The sequence below is a fragment of the Eptesicus fuscus genome, chromosome 20, assembly GCF_027574615.1.
Source record: "Eptesicus fuscus isolate TK198812 chromosome 20, DD_ASM_mEF_20220401, whole genome shotgun sequence".
Lineage (NCBI taxonomy): Eukaryota > Metazoa > Chordata > Mammalia > Chiroptera > Vespertilionidae > Eptesicus > Eptesicus fuscus.
This window is the reverse complement of record NC_072492.1, coordinates 12501801-12525080: the sequence shown is the minus strand read 5'-3', so window position 1 is coordinate 12525080 and position 23280 is coordinate 12501801. Positions and strand designations below refer to the sequence as shown.

The 23280-nt window shown below is 54.4% G+C and overlaps 1 protein-coding gene across 4 annotated transcripts; it reads right to left on the bottom strand.

The window, feature by feature from the left end:
- Positions 1–400: 400 nt before the first annotated feature.
- KIF1C (kinesin family member 1C) lies at positions 401–23102 on the bottom strand. Of its 4 annotated transcripts, none has more exons than XM_008156727.3 (23): positions 22893–23102; positions 21095–21215; positions 20749–20881; positions 20258–20334; positions 19772–19951; positions 19104–19169; positions 18333–18511; positions 18131–18242; positions 17603–17680; positions 17378–17443; positions 17211–17286; positions 16655–16733; positions 16295–16440; positions 15348–15517; positions 15104–15183; positions 14900–14975; positions 9498–9577; positions 8314–8408; positions 5236–5319; positions 4669–4855; positions 4456–4528; positions 3022–3636; positions 401–1517 (listed from the first exon to the last, which is right to left on the bottom strand). In XM_008156727.3, exons 3-23 carry the CDS (start codon positions 20852–20854, stop codon positions 834–836), a joined length of 3309 nt encoding a protein of 1102 aa, XP_008154949.2. In that variant the 5' UTR covers positions 20855–20881; positions 21095–21215; positions 22893–23102; the 3' UTR covers positions 401–833. The 4 variants fall into 4 exon arrangements, with proteins under 4 accessions (XP_008154949.2, XP_054565012.1, XP_054565013.1 ...); XM_054709037.1 differs by having other exon boundaries at positions 21095–21201; XM_054709038.1 differs by lacking the exon at positions 21095–21215.
- Between the last annotated feature and the right edge of the window lie 178 nt (positions 23103–23280).

Genomic DNA, 23280 nt, shown 5'->3' with positions numbered 1-23280 from the left:
CCATACCTGGGCTGGGGGGCGGGACAGGCTGGGAGAGGACAATGGGGAAAAGGGAGACATATGTAATATTCTCAACAATTTTTAAAAAATGGGTAGTGCACTCTGAAGGGAAGGCACCTGATGTTGAAAGTTCAAGAAACCAAGGTGGACTTGTTCTTACCTTGAGATCCGGGTGCTGACTGCATGGCCTCACATCTATGTAAAACCCGGGGCCGCTCACTTAAGATCCATGCATGTTCCTTAATGATCTACACCTCCATGAGACACCAAAACCAAGCGACCACCAGCCACAAGCTCCGTTTGCTATCCTTTATTGAAGGGTCCCACACCCTCATGGGACCCCAGCCAAACCAGAAACCAGACAGGCCCTCCATTTATAGCAGGAGGCCTAGAAGTGGGGGATGATTTATGATCCCACCACGCCTCCCTGGAAACAGAAACCACCACAGACAGACAGACAAGGGCTGGGGAAGAGAACGTGCCTCACTCTAGGTTCTCTCCCCATCACCCCACTTGAAAAGAAAGTCAAACACTGGTTACACAGCACCCCAGCCCCACCCACCCATAGCAGCGTTTGTGGGGCTCCCCTCTGCAAGGGGCAGCCCCCAGGCAGCTTCCCATGTCTTCCTCCACTTTGGTTGCTCCTGGCATCTCCGTGCCCTCTTCCTTCCTGCAGCCTCCGGCCCGTCACCTGGTCATCTAGCACCTACTCGAACCTTCTCTCTCATCTCTAGGGCTTCCCTGCCCCAAGGCTTCTGGGGAAGCAGCGTCTCAGGCATCTTCCCTCCTCCCAGCAAGGGGCCCACCAGGCCCCCTCTGCCCAGGACGTGGACTCACACAGCGGCCCCGCTGTCCTTGAGGTCAGGGGCCGAGCGCTGCCGTCTCATTCGCGGGGGAGTAGTGTATGGGGGGTAGCGGGGCCCCGGGGGCCGTTGGGCCGGGTATGGTTGGGGCTGCTGGGGATAATAGTTGTGCTTTTTAGGCTGGAAGTGCTGAGGTTCAGGCTGTGCAGCACCCCCTCCCCGGGATCGGCCCCCTCCATCCAGGGAATTCCTGCGGGGACGGTGGGACCTTCGGGGACTTGGGGGCCTGCGGGCAGGGGTGACCACTGGGGGAGTAACCTCCTCAGGGGGTTGGGGTGGCGCTGGGGCCTCCCCGCTCCCCATCCCTGGCCAGGACTCCCGGTGCTGGGGGTTGCTCTTGAAGGGGAAGCGCAGCTTACAGTCGTGAGGGGGCACAAAGCGGGCTGGGGGCCTGCGCAGCCCCCCACCCCGGCCCCCAGAGCCCTGCAGTCCTTGCAGCCGCAACTGCTCCTGCTTGAGCCAGCGAAGGCGGCCGCGACGAAAGGCCGGGTCCTCCTCCATCAGCCGTGACACCCGCTCCCAGCTGGACTGGGGTGGCGAAGTAGGCCGGGCTGAGGGCCCGTGGTCATTGGGGGCTTCCTCCTCTACGACCTCTGACCCTGGGGGCGTGGCCCAGGTGGCCTCATTGGCTTCTTCATTCTCATCCTCATGATCCTGGGAGGAAAAGAGGGGAGAGAAGAGCAGGAATGTGAGAAGAGCGGAGTTGCCTGAGCACAGCGGGTTTGGGAGAAGTCAGAAGGCCCTGAGTGGCCAGATGTCAAGGGTCCCCAGAAGGGCTTGGAGACAGTGGTTTAGGAGCACAGGCCCGGGAGCAGGGGGTCTGAGCTGAGCCCCAGTCTGCCCCTTCCCAGCTGTGTGGTCTGGAACTCGCTTGTCACCTCTGTGCCTCAGTCTCTTCATGTGTGAGATGAGGTCAATAGTAATAACAGCTACTGCATAGGGTTGTTTTAAGAATTAAACAAATTAAACAATGTAAAGTATTTAGAACAGTGCCTGATACATAGTAGGCACTCAGCAAATACAGCTGAATAAATAATGTGCCCTGGGGATATGGCAATCAACAAAAAGGGAAAGACTGGCCACCATTTTAGTGGGGGGAGACAGTTGATAAATAAGAAAAATTATAATATGGTACATATATTATAGCTCAATAAAAAGTTAAATATAAGTGTATATATTTAAACTACTTAGTATCCATTACCCATATTATATATAAGTACATACATTACACAATATGCTTTACATAAATTATACATATTGAGATAAAGAAGAACAGAACAAGGAAGAGGGATGAGAGGCTGGGGTGAGGTGGCGGCAATGAATCGCCAGAAAGGGCTTTACTGAAAGTTACCCTTACAGGAAACACCCGAAGGAAATGAGGGGCAAGCTGTGAGACTTTCATGGGGAAAGGCATCCAGACAGAGGGAACAGCAGGTGCAAAGACCTTGAGGTAGGAGTGCACCCAGCAGTAAGCCACAGTGGCAGGAGTGGAGAGAGCGAGAGAGGGAGCTGTGTTGGAGAAGTAAGCCTTTAGTAACCACGAGCTGCTGTGGATGCCTGCCTGCTGTCCTCCATCAGAAGGCAAACTGGCAGAGCAGCAATTCTGTCTGCTGTGAAGCCCCAGTGGCTAGCACAGAGCCTCGTACACAGTAAGCACTCAAGTGTTCACTTATTGAGTGAACACATGCAAATCAGGGATCAGTGATAACGCTCCCTCGCAGGGCTGTTGTGAAGATTAAATGTGGTGACACAGGAAAGTGCTCAGCAGAGCAGCAACCACAGAATAAGTGGTCCCCCATGGAGAGGGGAGGTTATGAGAACGCACATGTGAGCGTTCAGCAAGCGGTAACTTAAGAAAGTGCACTGTATCTCGGTGGTCCTGAAACTTCACTATACCCAGAGACACCTGGGTACTTATCATAGGTGCAGATTCATCCCCAAGGATGCTGATTCGGTAGGCCTGAGGCAGGACCCAGGAATCTGCATTTTCTGTTAGTGCCCTAGTGACCGAGGCACATGATTCACAAACTATACTGAGAAAAGCTACTATACATGAATGACATTTCTGAAAGCAAGAAGGGGAAGGAGGTTGGGAGGAGGTTCCGATTCTGAAAGGGGAGAGCTGAGGAGGGAGAAAGCCGGGCAAGGCCCTCGGTACCTGGGCCAGGGGGATGACCCGCTCCATGCGGAGCATGCGGTCCCGCAGGGCCTGCAGCTCCCGGTCCTTGCTGCTGTTCTGCAGCTTCACCTCCTGCAGGATCCCGGTCAGCTTGTCGATGTGCGCCCGAAGGTCCTCCACCTCTGCCCCGCGGGCTCCCTCCTCGCCACCACCACCTCCACCTCCGCTGCCTTCCTCCTCGCCCACGGTGTCCCAGACATCCCGGGCCACGGCCCTCCAGGCATCCCCGGGACCCTCCGGCTTGCCATAGGTACGACACAGCTCCCGCATCTTGAGGGCGGCCAGGGCCTCGATCTCGGCTCGCCCGTGGCGGAAGTCGGCCAGGGCCACCTCGTAGCAGATCTCCTTTACTGCCTGCATCTTCAGATCAGCCATGGTGGCCCAGCGGGGGTCTTTGCCCTGCAGCCGCCGACGCTGCGGGATCTGATACACCCTGCGTGGGGCTCGGCGCTTGCCACTGCTGGGCAGGCCACAGCGCTTGACGATGGTCTGGACTGTGGTGGGTGGCAGCTGCTCCCTCAAAGAGGAGATGAGCCTCCAGCTCTCTTCACAGGAGCGCTTGTCAGAGTCATCCCCACTGTCAGAGTCCGCGTACTGGGTGGGGCCAGAGAGAGAACAAATCGGGAGAAGGCTAAGGACATCCCAAAACCCTTGAGTCCCAACAACACTGGAAACACCCATCAGAACCGCACACCCTTAGGTGGGCTGCTTAACCTCTGCTCATCCACGCAACAGAAACGATACCACTGTCTCCCTCACAGGTACAGTCTGAGGGTTAATGTACACCAAGTGTGCAAACAGTGGCCGGCACAGGAAGTGACCAATAAGCACAAGCTGCAGCTATATTGTCTCGATTTCTTGCATATGCATTACTGCTCAGAAGGAGGTTAAAGATTTAAAAGTCATCCTAGCCGGTTTGGCTCAATGGATAGAGCATTGGCCTGCAGACTGAAGGGTCCTGGGTTCAATTCTGGTCAAGGACACATGCTAGGGTTTCGGGCTCGATCCCCAGTAGGGGACGTGCAGGAGGCAGCCAATCAATGATTCTCTCTCATCATTGATGCTTCTATCTCTCTCTCTTTCCCTTCCTCTCTGAAATCAATAAAATAAATAAATAAAATATGATTTAAAAGTCCACGTAAAGAGCAATCTTAAATGAATAGGACCGGTGAAAATCATAAAGGTGCCACAGGACCGACTGGAGTCTGGGAGCCCTGGAAAGAACTCCAGTTCCCTGCACAGTGTCCTGCGGGTCACATTTCTCTCACAATCGTCTCCTCCTAGACACCACCCCACCCGTCTCCATGCCCACCCCTCACTCTGGCTCACAGTGTGCACCAAGAGCAGAGTCAGGCTGCAGCACTGCCAGCCTGTCTCCTGCCCCTGCACCCCACACGCCTGCCAACTCCTCACCAGTCGCTGCTGCTCCAGCAGAAGGTCAGCCTCTTCCTTCTCTTTCCGGTACTGATTCTCCAGGTCCTGCAGCCTGGGGTGGGGAAGAGAGAGGAAGGCTTTGTGAGATTCTGGAGCCACCTCAATGGGTGTCCAACAGCAAGATGCTGGGGCCTGGGGGACTGGAGGAACAGCCTAGAGGGCCCCGGGGCCTGGAGCAGCCCCTCCTCGAACCTCTTCTCCATCTCCAGCTTGATGTCAATGCCTTGCTGCTCCAGCAGCTCCTTCTGGGCAAAGTTCCAGTCCACGGGCTCAGAGGGTGGTCCTGGGGGTGGGGGAACCCCTCGCTCCCGTTCCAGCCGTGCCTGCTCCGGGTGATTGAAGCGGAAAACGTGGTTCTTGCCCATCACAATCCTATTCCCTGGAGATGGGAGGAGGGGAAAGTGGACTCGCTCCCCCATGGCAGCAAACTCATCCCCGTGCCCAAGATGTACAAGGTTTTGCCCACAAGTCCCCGGGGCCCTGACACCAGCTCTCTCATCATGCCAAGTCTGAGGGTGGTCTAAGCCCAGGCTCCTCCGGCTGACACCAGGAACCGCCCGCCCTGGGGCAGTGGGCATCCTGTTCCCGTTTGCCTGGGCAGCAAGAGAAACCAAAACCTGACTCCTTGATCGTCACTTCCCAGTCCCTTCTTCACACCCACGCTGCTCCCCAGTTCTCTCTTTTGCTGCCTAAGATTCACCAGGAAGCGCTGCATAGCACGCCCAGCGCCCTCCCTGTATCCCTGCACACTTCCTCTACCTGACTTCAGCACCAGGGGCTCGGTCACAAGTTTCCCATTGACATAGGTCTCGGCTCCTTCACAAGGCTCCAGGGTGACCACCACTGAGGGAGAGAGAAAAAGGAAAGGAAGCGATTAGACCCTGGGGGTAGGAAGGTTATGGTCATACTCCCAGCTTGCATTACGCCCCGAAATACATGCATCCCCAGTCCCACCCCCACCCCCAGTACCTGTTAGGGGTGTCATGGCCCCTCTGGTGGCAGGCAGCAAGGGAAAGGAAGAGCAGAAGGAGGGTTAGAGCCCCAGCTGAAATTCCCAGGAGCCTCTGCAGGAGCTCTGTACTCACCCACCACCATCCTCCCCACAGCAGCTTAGCAAACCGGTAATTCCCAGCCAAATGGTCATCGGGCCCTGTCATTCCTGCCTTCCAGATGCCCAACCCTTCCTTTCTAAGTAGCATTACCCCGGGGTAGGCCTGGATTCCTCCAGCGGGCCCCTAGCCCACTTCTGTCTGATGCATCTTATAAAACACTACCGGACTAATCTGCTCAAGCCACAGCCAACCAACAGATCATTGTCTTCATAGGACAAGGTAGTCAACCCAACCCAAACATTTATCGAGGTGCTCCTCTGAACAAATCACCAAGCCTACTGCTTGCTGAGACACAAAGATGCCTGAGGCAGCTTCCTGTCCTCCTGACAGCAGCTTCCTGTCTTCCTGTTATCACAGAGAGAGCCCTGTATCCCAAAAATCCAGGCTCTGCAACTCTTGAGCTGAGGGACACTGAGCAAATCACCCAACTTCTGTGATCAAATCACCCAACTTCTGCTATAAAAAGTGATCATCAAAGACTTGCCATTCTACAGCTCACAGATGTTAGCTCAGAGTGGTTGAAAGCCCAAATAAAGTGATATGCAAACATGAGTTATTATTTATGCTGGAAGTAATAGAGAAACTGGAGTGAATTGTAAGATAAGGCAGAGATGGGACTACTGATACTGTGGGAGTCAAAGAGAGCAGAGAGGAACTCAGCTTAGACAAGAGGACTAGAAACGAGTATGGGAAAGCAGCAATTTCTGAGCCGATGCTTGAAGAGACCCTCAAATTTCAAGGGGAAGAAATGATGGCGAAGAAAAAAAAGACAGAGAAAGAAGCATCACCATATGCCCCGGAACAACAATGAAAGAAGGCAGCAGAGGAGAGGATGGTGTGCCTGTAATGGGTACCAGTCCATTGCACACCCTTATTCCCTGTCATGCCCCAAAATTCAATCGTCCATTCCACACATATACTGCATCCCTACTGTCTGCCGGGCACTATCTGAGGTCATGGAAATGCAGTAGAAATAAAACCCCAAATCCCTGCTCTTACAGAGCTCACTTCCAGGTGGTAAGACAGACGGCTAATGAATAAGTCAGGAGGTAGTCTCAAGTCAGAAAGATAGGTGTAACAGAGGAAAATGGGTTCAGGCAAGGAGAAGGTTTTGCCACAGCTGGCCAGGACAGCCTTCTCCATGTCCATGAACTCACAGCAATTCGTACTAAGGCAGCCCAAAGCATAGCTCACAGCATAGCCCTGGAGTCTGCCACGCTTTATTCAAAACTATTTCTGCCATCTTCTAGCCATATTGGTCTTGGGCAAATTCCCTAACCCTGGATCTCAGTTGCCTCACAGGAGCTGCATGAGAAAAAGCAAAGGCACGCAGGAGATGGTCAGTGACAACTATTCTTCGCACCCACCTCCTTTGCCTGTCTTTGGTCAAGTCTTCAATCTGCTGTAAGAACAGAGGCACAAATGGACGGAACCTTTAGAGCCCCCGATCTTTGGGGCACAGATTCATCAGCTGCTTTTACTGATGTAACTAATGGTGTTTCACTCTGAGCTCCTGAGGGTGGGCTCACTCCGCATGCCTGGGATGATTTTGCTATCGCCTCAGCACGACCTGAGGGAACCTCAGAACAGGAACTCGGCAATGACTCACTGGGCTGGATGATTCAACAGCTTTTAGCCCACAGTGCTGGAAGCATGTGCTGCCACTGAACCAGACCAGAACGATGGCATGAATCTGCTGACCCCACGTGACTTGGGGTGGTGAACACACGATACCATGTACGGATGATGCATTGTGGAACTGTATACCTGAAACCTACATAACTTTATTAACCAATGTCACCCAATAAGTTCAATTTAAAAAATAAAAACAATCTGCTGACCCTGAACCAACTGAAGCCCAACGGGCATGTCTTACACCTGAACTGCAAACCACACAACAGTGACTTTTCTTGTTTTTAAAAACGTGCTGGCATTGCTTGTCCCACCTCCCTGTGCCTTCAAAAGCATCAGACTAGGCACTCCTTTCAGATTTGTGAGACACAAGATATGAGTTCAAGGTGATGAAGAGCTCATGTGTAACATCTGCCACCCTGCCCAGCACATTTCCTACAGCTCAACTTCACTTGGGCCTAACTGAACACAAATCATTGCATTTTTTTAAAAAATGACTGATCAAGAACAAAATGGTGACCTCAAAATACACCCTGAACCTCGGGAGCATTGTTCTGTTGATGTCAGGCAGGCTACTACCTTCACCCTTTGGGCTTGTGATTCTTAAAAGCTTTTGCAGCTATGGCCATAGAGAGGCAAAAAAATCTCTGAAAGTTTTGGAATCAAAGGGATACATGGGCCAATTAACTCCCTGAAACCACTGCAGTCATAGCGGGATAGACAGACACATTTTCCAGAGATAAATTCAGAAGGCCCACTGGAACAAATAGAATTTTCCATAAAAAATGACCAGGATGCTGTTTTAGGATAAAAAAGTCAAGAAAGAAGGCAGACGACCTCTTCACCAAAATGCCAGTGCTCTGCTTCTGCCTCGGACCCTCGCCACGCGCTGCCCCTCGCAGCACTCGGGGTGAGTGCAGACAGCCTGGCCCTTGATTTCCCTAATGCTTACCATGAGCTCAAAGCCCCTGCGAGGGCGAGGACACATGCCCTCTTACATGGCTGCACAGCCAGTGTCCAGTTCAGAGTGTGAAACATGGGCCCTGTCCCTCTCCTTGTCTGGCCACTCCACTCTCACTCCCTCAGCCATTACCTTCTCCGTCCGGCTGAGGGATGCTCCGGAACACACAGTGCTGCTCCCGAATGAACTTCCCGGTGAGCTTGATGTCCACATCTACCTGGCCGACCCTGGGAAAGCAATGGCCAACATTTCCTAAGCAGGTGTCGGACGTTCGCCAAGCCGCTTCTGAATGCCAGCTCATCCCCCTCTATGAGCCAAGCGTCATTATTTCTACGTCACAGATGAGGACGCTGAGGCTCAGAAGGTCAAGTAACTTGCCCAAGGTCATGCAGCCCAGGAGTGGTGAGACTGGGATTTGAACCCAGATCTGCCTGACTCCAAAGCCCCTGTCCTCAGTCACTGTGTTACATAGAAGAGAAAAGGGAACCCGGAGGGGATGGGCCTCCCATCATCCTCAGAGCTGATCACCCTGAGGGCTCACTGCCTACCCTGGGCAGCTAGTAAATGCCTGTGGTGAGACAGAAAGGGGCACCCTCACCTCGTTAACTCCAAGAGGTGACCTCAGAGGCACCGAGCCCCAGGGGTTAGCATTAGCCATGCAGCCACCTGCAGCACAGGCACTGCCCCTAAACAGTGAGGGCCTGGGACCACGATTCCCTCTACCCCACAGGGAGGGTCCCATCAAGGGAGGCCGAGGCAGTGGTGCTAAGGGCTAAAAATGTGGTGGTCTAGATTCCAACCCCCGCCTGTGCTCTAAGCCCGTGGTCGGCAAACTGCGGCTCGCGAGCCACATGCGGCTCTTTGGCCCCTTCAGTGTGGCTCTTCCACAAAATACCACGGCCTGGGCGAGTCTATTTTGAAGAAGTGGCGTTAGAAGAAGTTTAAGTTTAAAAAATTTGGCTCTCAGAAGAAATGTCAATTGTTGTACTGTTGGTATTTGGCTCTGCTGACCAATGAGTTGCCGACCACGGCTCTAAGCAGTCAGGAGCTGTCCCCGAAGCACTGGGTCAGTTTGGTCCCAGGAGGCGTCTCAGCCAAACCAAAGTGGTGGGTGAGGCAGGACAGCTGCTTGGAGGCCAGGCTCAGCAACTTCTCAGGAAGCCTAGAAAGTGAGCAGAGCTGTGGAGCCAGCCGTCCTGACATCTGGGGTGTCTCCAGCAAGGTCACCAGGAAAGGGAGTCACTAGTGTGGCCGTCCCTCTGCAAATCGCACCCCAAAAGGAGAGGCTGCCCCACAGGCCACTGATTAAACACTACCTGGTGATGCCATCTTTGATGTGGTAGAGCAGACATTCTGACATCAGGGGGTCTTCATTCAGGTTCACCAGGTGGGGAGTCTGTGGGAAAGCGGGGGTCAGGGAAGGGATCCTGAGAGCCAGCCAGGGGGTGCCGCAGGGGAGGAAAGGAGCTCCAGCGGACATCCCTCCCGGTTCTAGCACTGAGCTGCTCCTCCTCCCCTCACTCGGCGAACTCTCCCCTCTCCTTACTCCCACTTACTCCAATCACCTTCAGAACAGCCTAACCCACCCTCTCCTCATACATACGGGGCCTCAAATAACCCCATCCATCTACCCCTCCCCAGGTCAGCAACCCTTCCTAAGGCCCCATTTCTTCAGAGGCACCTCGACCCACCCATCTCTTTGAAACCTAGCGCTCGCCTGCCCTCGCCTCTGCTTTCCCTGTATTCCCTGTCCCCAGGTCTCATTTCTTCCTTCAAAATGTATCTTGCCATTTCTGGAGAGTACAAGAGGGGACTGGGTGAGGGGACTGGTACTTCCCACCTTTTATTACAGCTTCAATTTCTTAGGAGCATGGATTACTTTTACTTACAATCATAACTTAAAAATAAAAAGTGTCAGTTCAAGCCCAGGCCAGGTTTGCTCAGTAGTTAGAGCCTCAGCCCACACACCAAAAGGTCTCGGATTCAATTCCCAGTTAAGGGCAGGTACCTCAGTTGCAGTCTCTCTCACATCAATTTCCCCTCCCACCTCCCCTTCCCTTCCATTCTATCTAAAAGCAATGGAAAAATATCCTCAGGTAAGGATTAAAAAAAAAACAGTGTCAGTTCAATTCAAAAGCATATAAAACAAACAAACCCCCTTTTCCCAGCAGACTCCCCAATCTTCCCTGGCCACTACCGGTTCCCAGCCCTGCTTCACCTGGGGCCAAGGTCACTGCAGCAGCTGCCTGGTGCTGTCCCTGTCGAGCCCCATCTAATGGACTGATAATTATGTTGCTCCACACTGAAACTCAGCCCATTCCCTTCCCCCAAAGCACCTTTTCCTGACTGGTTTCTCCAGCGACACTCCACTCTCCCCAGGCATTTAACTCTGGAAAGCACAGTATATAAGCCTTTTTCCCTCTACACCCCCGCACGCCACTGCTGCCATCCTGGGGAGGTCTCCCTCCCTACTATCTGCTGCCTCAGCCTACCCTGCCGCACCTGTCTGACTTCCTGCCGTCTCCAGGGGTCTCCCAGTTTTCCTGCTCATACCACACCATGACCGAGTCATGCTTCTCCACTCAGACCACCCCAGCTGGCACCCCATGCCCACCTGACTTAAGCCTGCTTTTTTCATGCCCACCTGACTTAAGCCTGCTTTTTTTTTTTAATATATTTTATTGATTTTTTTTACAGAGACGAAGGGAGAGGAATAGAGAGTTAGAAACATTGATGGGAGAAAAATATGGATCAGCTGCCTCCTGCACACATCCTACTGGGATGTGCCCGCAACCAAGGTACATGCCCTTGACCGGAATCGAACCCGGGACCTTTCAGTCCGCAGGCCGACGCTCTATCCACTGAGCCAAACCGGTTAGGGCTGCTTTTTTTTTTTTTTTAATATACTTTTATTGATTTCAGGGAGGAAGGGAGAAGGAGAGAGAGATAGAAGCATCAATGATGAGAGAGAATCATTGATTGGCTGCCTCCTGCATGCCCCCTACTGGGGACTGATCAACAACCAGGGCATGTGTCCTTGACCGGAATCAAACCTGGGACCCTTCAGTCCACAGGCTGACGCTCCATCCACTAAGCCAAACCAGCTAGGGCTAAGCCTGCTTTTTACACTGGCATCTGTGGGCCTCATCCACATCAGGGCCCCAGCCCACCTATCCCAGCCCCTTTCTGGGATCCCGCTCTCCTCTGTGTTCCCACCCAGTGGGACTGCTGAACACTTATTCCAAAAGACCTCCTTCATCCCTAAACATGCCGGGGGCTGCTCCCCATGTTCCCTCACCTGGAACAGCCTCCCTCCCAGCCCCACCCCTATCCCCACCTGTCAAAGTCATTCACTTCCCTCACAGTCTGTCTCAAATGCCACTTCCTCCACGAAGCTCTCCCCTGCCTTCCAACTGAAGACAAGATCCTCTGCCTCTTTCTACAAGAATTTACTTTCTAAAGACCCTGTGAAGTGCCAGGTGGGACACCGAGATGCAGCAACCCCCGATGCTGCTGTCCTGTCAGCAAGAAAATCCGTCAACTTGGGGAGATAAGACTTGGCAACGTTACAAGTGGGAAAGGGATGCCTCACAGTAGAGTTTCTGATCTTTTCACATCTTCACTTAGTAATTCATTCACTCATTTGTTCCCAGGAGTTGAGTGCCACCATATCCTGGGCTGGGGGGAGGGTAGATGCAAAGATGAAAAAAGTGAAGAACTGCAGGAACTCAGAGTTGGTTCAAGAGGACCTGGTGGAAAGGCAGCGTGGGATCCGATCTTGAGGATGAGGACGTGGACATGCAGCATGAAGAGCATTCCAGGTAAAAGAGGAGTGTGAACAACAGCATGGAAGCGTGAACGCACACAGTGTAGGGAAAAAGAGCCAATAGTCGGGCCCCATGTTTCTTTGGGGACCCCCTGGATGGTGATCCATGGTGGATATACCATGTATCCATGTGCCTGCCCCTCTACCCAGGCACCCCAACAATTCCCTGCTGCCACACTTCCTCTTCTCCCCAGGGACTCTCACGCCCCTCCCAACACTGTAGTGTCAGGAATGCCAAACACTGATGGGCTCTGAGAGCAGAAAGTGATCTCTCCCTTGGGAGAGGGGACATGATTTAGGACAGTGCTTTTCAATCTTTGTTCAGCCCTAGAACCCTTTGTTCAAATGAAACCTTACCCAGAAGCTGAATATGTCAAGCAGATAAGCAGGGAGCCACTCAGGATGAGGCTGGGGGTGGGGGACCCAGAGTTTGGTCCTCCCCCCGCCACCCTTACCCACTCCCACCCCTGTGAAAGCAGCACCAAGCCAGGTTTAAAAGTCACCTAGTTAAGAAGGCCTGGTGGTGGTGGGTCCCAGAAAGAGGGAACTTTCCCTGTCTCTTGGCCCTCTCCAAGACCAACTATAGCTTTTCCCCCGGGACCACATTTCCTATCCAGGCTGGAGCCACCAAACCCATTTCCCCATCTGTAGTCTAACAGCTCCCCCTCCTGAAACATGCATGCCTTTTAAACATATGAAAATATGTTCGTCCTTACCACCTTGAGAAAATGCAAAAGTAAAACACCATTTTACCAGATTGGCAAAGATCAAAAATTAGAGAGTATAAAGTGACATGGTTATTATCTTTGGAGGGCACTTTGGCAAAACAGATTGAAATTTTACATAGCTACTATTTGACCCAAATCTCCACTTCTAGGAATTTTTTCTACAGATAACAGACCTATTTAAGACCAACCGTTGTAATATGGTTTATAATATTGAAAAATGGGATACAACCTAAATGACCATCATTAGGAAACTGGCTAATTAAATTATCCTACATCAATAGGATATTCTGACACTCTGGCAAAGAACAGACAGAATTTCAATGTTATGTGAAAAAGCAAAGTACAAAGTACTCAACCACTACTATTCCAAAAAGAGGTCATGTATGTAGGCACTCGCGCCTGCATGCACACACACCTGCGTCTAATTATACATAACCCACACTTGTGAGTGCACTGGCTACCTCCAGAACACGTCGGAACCTGCTGAGAGGGCTTGCCTCTGGGAGGGGAACCTGAGGGGGGAAGGAAGAGGACTTCCTTTTCACTGTACCCACCTCTCAGCGCTGTGGGAAGGTTCTCTCTGGTATATATCACCTTTTTAAGAATAATTACAAACAAAAAACAACTCATCCTTATTGGTCCCTGAGCTTCAGGAGGCGGCTTCCCTGTGCAGTGGGAGCCCTCCAGGGAAGAAGCACCCACCACATCTACCTTTCTCCACCCATTTCTATCTTTCCTCCAGCCCTGCAACTGTGGTGGAAGCTCCTCATGTACCCAGTACCTCAAGGTGGCTGCAAGCTATGTGGAGAGCCATATGTAGCTCCTCCCCCAGATGTAGATCTCAGAAGGACCCCAAGCCCTGGGTACCCAACCCTGGACCAGGTCCCTCAGTCCAGCCTGCCACCCTCCATCATCCACCCATAGCGCTCTCACTCCCTCACTGTGCCGTAGGCCATGCAAAGCAAACCCCTCTCTTTTCAGATCCCTGTTCAATGACCCCTGCTTGCTCAGCCTCCCAGACGGCCCTGATTTTATGAAACCAGGAGGGCTTCTTCCAATAACCTGCCACCTCTTCTAGGCAGTCCCGTGACTCTGCCTGCATCAAGCCCTTTGGTCCTTCGTAAAGTGGACCAAACAGATGTGGCTAGCTCTCCAGGGGACTGGGAATTCCTGACTTACTCAAACTGGCCTCCATGTCATCCCTTCATCAGTACGCCTGACCCATACAGCTGTGCCGGCTGTCTATGGCTAGCGTCCATTCTGATTGGTCCGTTCCTATGCTCTGCTGGTGCCTCCAGACGAGCTTGATCACTCCTAGCCTGCTTCCTTCCTTCCTTCCTCTCAGTAAAGATGTACTGAGCACCCGCCACCCGCTACACACCAGGCACATGACACACGCTGGTGCGCCCCACCCACTGATACCTGTGTTTCCTGAGCCTAATGCTCTCTCTGCTCTTAGCTACTCCCAAATCTTGACCTCCTTTCACGCTCCATTTTCCAAACCACCTTCTCCAGGAAACCAGTTTTCATTCATCTACAGGCTGTACTGATGCTACCAATCTTTAAACCTCTCGCTGCTTCTGCAATCAACATCTTACATTTTGGTGCTTATTTCTTATCTATTTCTAAGTTATCCTTTTTGAAATGTATTTTTAGTAATTTTTTGAGTAGATACCATATGTACAGAGTACAGAAGTCAAATGATACAAAATAGTGTACAGTGAATAAGTCTCTATCCATCCTCCAACCTCCCAGGTCCTCTCCCTCTTTCCTGGGGCAAGCACTGTAACCAGTTTCTTACTGAATTCATCCAGGCATGAATTCACATACACACATGTGAGGTGATGTTTGTAAATACCTAGATTCTAAGCAGCTCTTGAATCCCCCTAAGGGCAGGGGCCCTGTCATCCTCTGGGTCCCTAGAGTCCCTGGCCACAGGCACTTACTGAGCACTGCCTCTTTGGCTAACTGTCAGATGGAGGGAGAGAGAAGGCAGGATGGCCAGACAACACAGAGAGAAGATGCAGGAGTGGGGACAGAGATGATGGGGGGACAATTCAGAGACCTTGGAAATGAGGGTTAGAACTTATCACTCTCCCACCCCCAACCCTCTTCTCTAAGCATCCAGGGTCTCCTAGGCCTCTTCACCCAATCACTCACTCACCTTCTTCGGAGAGAAGACACCCACGGTTCCCCCGTCCTCCCGGACAGCCACCCCCATCTCAGCCAGCAATGCTTCTCTGCAGGCCAAGAAGACAAATGTTAGTCTTATCCTCGCTACCCATGAGCTCCTCCCCTGCAGAATCTGACCTTCCCTCCCCATTCCCCAGTCTTCCAAGGCTCCAGCTGTCCCCCCTCCGCCTCATACCTCTCCATCCTCAGGGCTTCCGTCTTGCGTAGTTTCTCTTCCCAGGTCTCATTCAGTTCAGCTATGATCTTCTCCGTTTCCTGGGGGCATGAGGCAGACAGGGATCAGGACCTTCTGGGACAAGTACCTACCATGGGGCCCACATCACTCCTGGGATTCCTTCCTCCTCTTCGACCCTGGCTTTGGAGAACTACATTCCCATCAGCCCCCAGGTCCCCAGTCCTGGCCAGCTCCAGCTTCCCACCTGCAGCCTCTCCATGGCCTCCTCAGGCCCAATCTGGGGCTCAGCATTGGGGGAGAATGATGGCTCCAGTTCCCCATTGTGTGTGGGGGGAGATGAGGGTGAAGCTGGGGAAGGGGGAGACGCTATAGCTGGCAGAGCACCTCCAGGGCTCCCCTCATCCACCTTCAGGCCTGGGAAGGAGAAAGAAGGCAAAGAAGGAGGCTAAGGAAAGATGTAGCTGATTGGAGACGTAGAGAAGGCCTCAGAGAGGACCAGTCTATAAGGACTTCCGAAGACATCTGGTCAACCTCCACCAAACAGGAAGCCCTCTTACTGCAGCCTTAACAAATGGGCACCCAGTCTCTGCTTGCTTCCCTCTAAGGGTGGAGAGCTCATTACTGAACAAGGCAATGAGTTCCTTCCATTGTTAGATGACTCACACTATCAGAAAGTTCTTAGCTATGTTGAGCTAAAATCTACCTCCGTTACAGGTGGCCATGCTTTCTGATCCTGCCTTCTAGGATAAGAGAGACTAGACTGTTTTTGTTTTTTCTTACATCTACCTTATCCTTCTCTTACCAAGAATGGACACCCTTATTTTCCCTACTGTGCCCCTCAGCACCCTGACTGTCCTCAATGGGATGGACCCAAATACTGAATTCACAGTCAACACCTGATGCAGCCCATACAGTTCTACATCCTCTAGAATGGACATCGTTTTGTATCAGTGAGGCTAAGCAGTAAACTTTAGAAACCATCCCACTATTAACTGTTGTTAAGCTTATGTTTCACACGAACTTCTGCAAGACATGGGAAGGCCCCGCTCCATATCTGTACCATGTCACTGAGGACAAGAAGGGCTTCAAGGTCAGTGGCCCCTCCCTGCCCCAGGACCGGGCAAAGGCAAATGAGGAGGGATGAGGCAAGCCAAGGGGCATCCCTGAGCTGCCCCTCCCTTGGAGCCCTACCTCCCAGAGCAGAGGCTGAGAGCCCCTGAGCCATCAGCAGTTCCCGCAGCCGCGCCACCTCCTCCTGCAGCTCCCGGATCAGCCGGGCATTAGGGTCCTCATTGATGATGGCATTGCAGCGGATCTGCTTGGTGCGGTCAGCATACCTGGGTGAGGAGGGAGGATTGGGATTGGTGAGGCCCAGACCCAGGTGACCTTAGTCAGCTGCCTGCTGCCTATTTCCCTCTCTCCCTCCCAGGTTTTAAAATACTGGGGTACAGTTGAGGGTTAACTCTCATGGGCAGGGTCCTGAACTACCTACCAGCCTCTGAGCTCCCCTGGCACTTTTCTCATGCTGTTTCCACCCCACCAGAGCCCCACCTGAGGGTGCTGAGAGTCTCCTCGTAATTGATGTCTGCGGGGCTCAGGGCTGCAATCATTGCTGTGCGTGAGTTCCCACCTATGCATGGAGAGGAGGGGAAAGCTTAAGCTGGGCTGGGTCCTAAGAAAAGTCATACTGGGTCAGGGGGCCTTAGTGCCCAGACAGGGGTCTGACGGGGCACTGTCCAAGGGAGGGTGAAGCTAAGCATTGTGGAGCTACACATAAAATCTAGTAGCTAGAGGGAGCAGGGGTGAGGTCAAGGAGACAACAGACATCTGAGGGACAGAGAGCAGGAGGAGGAGGATGAAGTCAGCAGTGGGTGTGGGATCAGAAAGGGGTCATGAGTGGCCAGGTTAGTGAGGCGCTTGGCTTGGCAGGCAGGGAGTGGCCTTGATCTCAGCAACAGGACATCTTCAAAGGATGTTCCCCAGGTCAGGGGAGAGTCAACTGGACAACTGGAGAATTTGAGCTTCTCGGGGTAGCAAGGGGATTTATCAAAGGGGGGTAGCAGAATGGTGGCAAGGTCAGCAAAGACAGAGAGGAGGAGCCCCTCACCCAAATTCTCCTTGAGTAGCCAGGTGAGCACAGAGTCCCTGTAAGGGATAAAATCCGACTTCCGCTTCTTTGATTGCTGGGGGGTAGAAGGGGGGAGGGGGTCAGGGTGGGCCATCCCCGGTGTCCCCTCACCCAGAGCCCCTTCTCTTCCCACCCCCAGGTCTTACCATATCCGCGAGGGCAGAGATCACCTTCCCTAGAGTAGTCAGGGACTTATTTATATTGGCACCTTCCTGTAAAGCGATAAGGAATGTAGGGAATGAGGCCCTACTCTCCCACTCCAACCCACTTTCCCACCCTCCTCCCCGCAACCAGAGTCCCAGGTTAGGATGAGAAACCACTGCACACAGCCCCCAACACTGCCCCTGTCCATCCCTCCTAAGCCTCCTCACCTTCAGGCGCATGCCCCGGGCTCCTGAGGAGTCAGCCCGCTCACTCCCAGCAAGGTCCACCAAACTGATCTTACTAACCTGGGTCAGAGGAAAGAGGTAGGAGGTGACTGGGTCAGTGGGGCGGGGCAGGCAAATCAGCAGAACACCCAGCAAGGGCATTGGGCTATTGGCAAGGGATGGAAAAATACAGGAGGGGACGAAGGAACAGGGCAGGAGGAAATGAAATTTATTAAGACAATAGTAAGGGACTGGTTATTCATCCACTTGTGCATTTATTTGCTTATAGGTATTTACTTGCCCACTGTGGGCCAGAACAAGGTACAGTGGGATCCAAGCCCTGCCCTGAGAAGTCTAGTAAGAAGGACAAACAAGCAAATAGGAGATTGCACCCTATGATCTGAGCGGAGAAGGACAGAGACCTTTGGAAGCCTGGAGAAGGCTCTCAAACCCAGCGTGGGCAGGGAGGAGGACACAAGGCCATTTCATGTTACTCGGTAGGGATGGTTGGGGGTGGGGTGTTGTCCCCACCTTCTCTGAGTCCAGCCCAGTGAGCTGGTCATGGCAACGCTGTGTGAAGACAATGGTGAAGACGGCATGGGAACGGCTGCTGGTCTCATTCATGTTGGTGGCAGCCACAGTCCTGGGGGAAAGGGAGTGGTCACCGGGTCCCCCCACCTCTCACCGTTCTGAGCCTGGCTCCCTTTCCCTCCACTCCACCGGCCCCCCTCACCTCGCCTTATTTCCACAGTCCATGAGGTCGGCAATGTCTGCATAGGAGGTCACAGCCAATTTAGACAAGTCCTGCACGTAGGGGCCCAGGATGGGGTGCTCCCGGACCCGCAGAGCACCCCGACTCTTGGGGTTCAAGAGGTCGCGTACCCGTTCACAATAGATCTCCATATAGCTCACCTAAGTGGAAGAAGAAAATAAGAAACAACAGCACGGTGATTACCAGAAGTAAAGAGGGGATGGGGAGAGGCAGAAGAGCGTATGGGGAGACAAATGGTGAAGGAAGACTTGACCTGCAGTGGTAAACACACAATACAACGTACAGATGATGTATTACAGAATCGTACACCTGAAATCTATATAATTCTATTAACCAATGTCACCCCAATAAATTCAATAAAAAATAAAACGTAACAAGCAAACAAAATACTGACTATGAAACACTCTATACGCCACTGAGTATGAAACTGGTGATTTCAACTAAGGTTACAGTCAGCATTTCCTAGGCACCAGGCATGGTGCTAAGCACCTCGCATATGCTTACTGAACCACCCAACAACCCTAGGACGGGGATCCCGCCATTACCATTTCATAGATGCACATACTGAGAGATAAAATCATTTGCTCAAAGCCACCGGTAGTAACTGGCAGGGCATGAATCCCAGGCTGTCTGACTCAGAGAATTGAATGCCCTTGGTCTTAACCACTCCTCTCTCCCCCCCGACCCAGGAACACCATGCCCACCCTCCTGCCCACCTAGACCTGGGCTTACCTCCACAGAATAGGAGAGCTCAGCGCTCTGGTTCTTACTAACACGAGAGAAGAGGTCTTCACAGAGCTGGAGAGGACACAGAAAAGCCGCTGTTGACAGCGCACCTGCGGCGCCCAGCATCAGTCCAGGCCCTGTCCTAAGTGGTCCAGCTGAACCCTAACTCAGCCCTGAGGGAGGGGTCATCCCTGTTTTACAGATGGGAAAGCACCCTCAGAGAGGTTCACACTTGCCCGGGGTCACGGCTAGCAAACCCAGGCATCCTAACTCCAGAGCCTGTGTGCAAGGCCACTACGCCGCACAGCCAGGGAGAATGACGAGCATCTCTCAGCTATCCTCCGTGGCTTCTTGTAGAGTCACCACGTTAACGATGGTACACAGGATACAGGGTGGGTATACTCACAGTGGTTATGAGACAAGGTAAATGGTAAGGGGCAGAACCAGGGTTCAAACCAGGGCTCTCCGAAGCCTTAGCTTTGGCTCTCCTTACTGAGCCTTGTTGCTTCTGGAGGGTCCTGGGTGTGCAGGTTGCAGCCAACCCCTACCCACCCTCACATTCCCTGTCACTAAGGGCCTCCGAGGGCCAGCTCTCTGCCCCATAATCCTCAGACCCCTTAGGGACAGCTGAACATGCTCCCGCCCTGGCGGCCCTGCCAGGTCCCGGCAAGTACCTGGGGCACAATGCCCTGCTGCCCTGGCTCCTGCCGCCCCATCATGGTGTAGGATTTCCCGGCCCCGGTCTGCCCATAGGCAAAGATGCACACGTTGTAGCCTTCAAAGGCGTGGAGCAGCATCTCCTCTCCAATGTCCCGATATACCTGTTGCTGAGATGCAAACTGGGGGTCCTCAGCCTAGGTGGAAACGGAGCAGAAAAAGACAGCATGAGCCCTCCATGGCTTGGTCCTCAGTGTCTAGGTCCCAGGAGGCTTGCCCCCATTGTCAAAGTCTGCCCAAAGGTCCTGTGTGCTCCCCACCCCCATCACATCCTAACCATCCCTGGGGGTCCTACTCAATTTCCAGCTCCCAGTCACAAGCTGTGTCCTACCCACCCCATCCCAACCAACCCCCCAGAGGTGCTATCCCCTGCAATGCCCTCTCCCAGGACCCAAACCCCCTGTCCCTTGGTGCTTAGCTCTCCCCCAGCCCAACAACCTTACCGAAGTGTGTGACCAGTAGGAGTAGTCAAAGGTGAAGCTTTTGGGGCCATCCTTGCTATGTTTCGGATTGATGATGGCTGAGGGGGCAGGAGAGGGCAAAGGGAGGCCAAGGTCAGGTACTCCCAACCTCTGCCCACTGCCCACAAGCCCCTGAATCCAGGCATCCTAGTACTCCCTCCTCTGTCCTAGTTCATCTCTCCCCTTTAACACTCCCCACCCCCTCCCGCACCAAAGCTAATTTTGGCTTCCTAGGACCCGCCCCCACCAGACTGCCTCCTTGGATTGGGCAACAGAGGGCTCCAGGCCAGCATTCCCCCTCCCAGGGACTGGGAGCACGGAGAGGCCAGCCTGCCCCAACCCCCACCCTTACAACTAGCACCTGCTCTGTGCTGGGCACAGCCCTTCGCCCGGGTGCGCCCAGCAGGACTAGCCTGTGTGGTGGGCCTGGCCCACCCCGCCTGTCCGCTGCCAGGCCCCTGGGACTCACTCACAGGTGGTGCTGCCCTGCATGCTGACCACACACTTGGCATCCTGGCTGGTCTCACGGGCATTGAAGGGCCGAACCCTCACTGCCACTTTCACTGAGGCACCCGTCATGGCTTCAGATACTCCCACCCTCCTCAGCTGGAGGACAGAGACACAAGAGGTGGTTAGAGCTGCTGGGGGGACCCAGACATTAACTCCCAGCTTCTGCAAGGAACCAGTCTCTCCACCCCCGCTTCCTAACTACCCAACCCCCCAAGAACCCAGTTCCTAGTTCCCTGGCCTTCCTCCCAAATGTCACTCTCCTCAGGGACTCCCAAAGGTATTGCTAGCCATATCCCAGCTCGCAGTTACCTGTCGTCCTGGCCCCAGACCAGGGGGGCTGTATCAGTTCTGGCTGCCACCGGCCCTCGTAGGGGGAGCCCCATCCTACACTTGGGGCCTGGCCACGCCAGCTGGGGCTGTGGGGGAAACCCTGGTTGTGGGGGAAGAGTGGTTAGGAGGCACCTGTAGCCCCAGAGGTGTGTTTGGGGTTGCACGATTGGAGAATAAGGGGTGGGGGGGAATGTCAGAAAAAGTAAGGATGGCTGTCCCTCTGGAGTGGCCGAATGCAATGTGAATCCAAGGGCAGAGATGGTGGTATTTTTATTCCTCGTCACTCACAAGTGTACTAAACGTCAGATAGAGGAGAGGCTGCAGAGGGCAATTCTGAGAAAGGGACACATGGGCAGAGAGACCCTGAGGGTGGCGGGAAGGGGGAAGAGGAGGGGCAGAAAGTCACAGATACCAAGAAAATCAGAGACACAAGAGAGAAGGCAAAATCGAGGTCATGCTATGAAGGAAATAAAGGGAGGAAAAGGAAGGAGAGGCGCAGGCCAACAAACACAGAAATGGGAGGACAGACAGGGAGGAGGGCTCCAGGGCTAAAGCACCAACGGGGAGCCCAGAAGAGAAACAACAGGAGAAAATCCTAAACATAAAGCCTACCCTAAAATTCCCACACAGGGTCAGGGTCAGCCAGGGAGAAGTGGCAGCCAGCTCCCACCCAGGGCCCACAACCTCCACACACAGGCAGGGACTGCCAATGGGCAAAGTGCAAGGGCTGGAGGTACAGTCCAGGACTGGGATCCACAGGGCCGGTGGCCCCAAACCCCTTGCCCAGCCCCCAGCACTTCCTCCTCAGGATCCAGGACAATGGGCAGGGGAGGGCGGGGTCATCCTGCATCCATCCAGCCCGGGACTCCGGGCTGAGGAAGCCAGGATACCTGTCTTTATGGGGAAGGGAGGGTAACACTGGGGTCTGTCTCCCTGAAAAGGGGGGGAAGGGAAAGGGGCAGGCAGGTCTCGGCCCCTGCCTGAGGCTAATACTATGGCGTCCACTGCCCTGGGGAAGGTGCCAGACTGGAGCCCAGGAATGTGGGTGATCGGGTGCCCACACCCTGGGAGGAGAGGCTGAGCAGCCGACGCCCACGGAGGCAGGGTGGAGAGTGTGGAGAGAGATCGGGGATGCTGGGGCCCCTTCTGAGACCCCAAAGGGCCTCAAACTCCTGTCCTGTAGGTTGGGTCTCACCTCACCGGCCTTGGGGGTGGGGGCGCAGAGTGAGGGGGCTGGTTTGTCCCAGGACAGGAAGGGAGGAGCTGAAATTAGAGGCTTTCTCAGGAAGAACAGCCCTGACCCCCAGATCCTGATCACACTGGTGGGGACACTCAATGGTGCCGCCGAGGGGGCCAGTGGAGCAGGGAATGGGATGGCACGGCTCGGGGAGAGCGGGGTAAAGGGCTAGGGGACAGGCAGGTCAGCCAGTGCAGCGTAAAGGAGCAGGGGGTGCAGGCAGGGGCCACGGCTGGGGAGGGGTTGACCCACCCGAACCGGAGCCTAAAGGACCACCTGGACCCTGCCCGCCCGGCAGTCCCCACACAGGCCCGGTCCCCGGCCTTCCCGGGAGGCCGTGCGGACCCCGTCCTCCTGTCCAGCCAACCGACGGCGGCCCGGGCCTGGCACCTCTCTGCGCCTCCGCGGGACAAACAGCACATGACCCGGCTCTCCGGCCAGCCGGCCCTCCCGGGTCGCGCACACGAGGACCCCGCTCCCGCCCCCCAGCCCGACACATTCCTCCGCGGGCGTCCCTCCCTCCCCTCCCCCAGCTCTCACTTCGCGGCGGCGGGGCTCCCGGAGCGGCTGGCACGGCGCACAGAGACAAACTTCCCGGGAAGCGGGAGACGCGAGCGGGGCGATCCGGGGCCGGTTCGGGGCTGCCCCCGCCCCTCGCCGGGTCCCCGGGCGGCGGGCGGCCGATTCACGCCCCGCGGGCGGCAGCAGAAGCGGCGCCAGCGGCCGGCGCCCGCCCGGGCAGCGCGAGCTGGGGCGGGAGCGAGGGGCGGGGAGCCGGCGGGCGCGCGCACGCGGGCGGGCGGGCGGGGGCGCGCCGCTCGGAGCAGGGCCCGGGAGAGACTGGAACTACTGTTAAAGGGGCAATGCCCTCGGGACTGCGGGCCCACCGGGCGGGGGTGGGGAACCAAGGTACGGTCGCCGAAGGGCG

What these genes read in the sequence shown, in the direction of transcription:
- KIF1C (XM_008156727.3), bottom strand. Translation starts at nt 20,854, where the DNA reads ATGACGGGTGCCTCAGTGAAAGTGGCAGTGAGGGTTCGGCCCTTCAAT. An exon ending in AGGCCATGGAGAGGCTGCAG is followed by an intron (nt 15,184 to 15,347) that starts GTGGGAAGCTGG and finishes TCATGCCCCCAG; the next exon opens with GAAACGGAGAAGATCATAGC. An exon ending in GAAGCCCTGAGGATGGAGAG is followed by an intron (nt 14,976 to 15,103) that starts GTATGAGGCGGA and finishes CTTGGCCTGCAG; the next exon opens with AGAAGCATTGCTGGCTGAGA.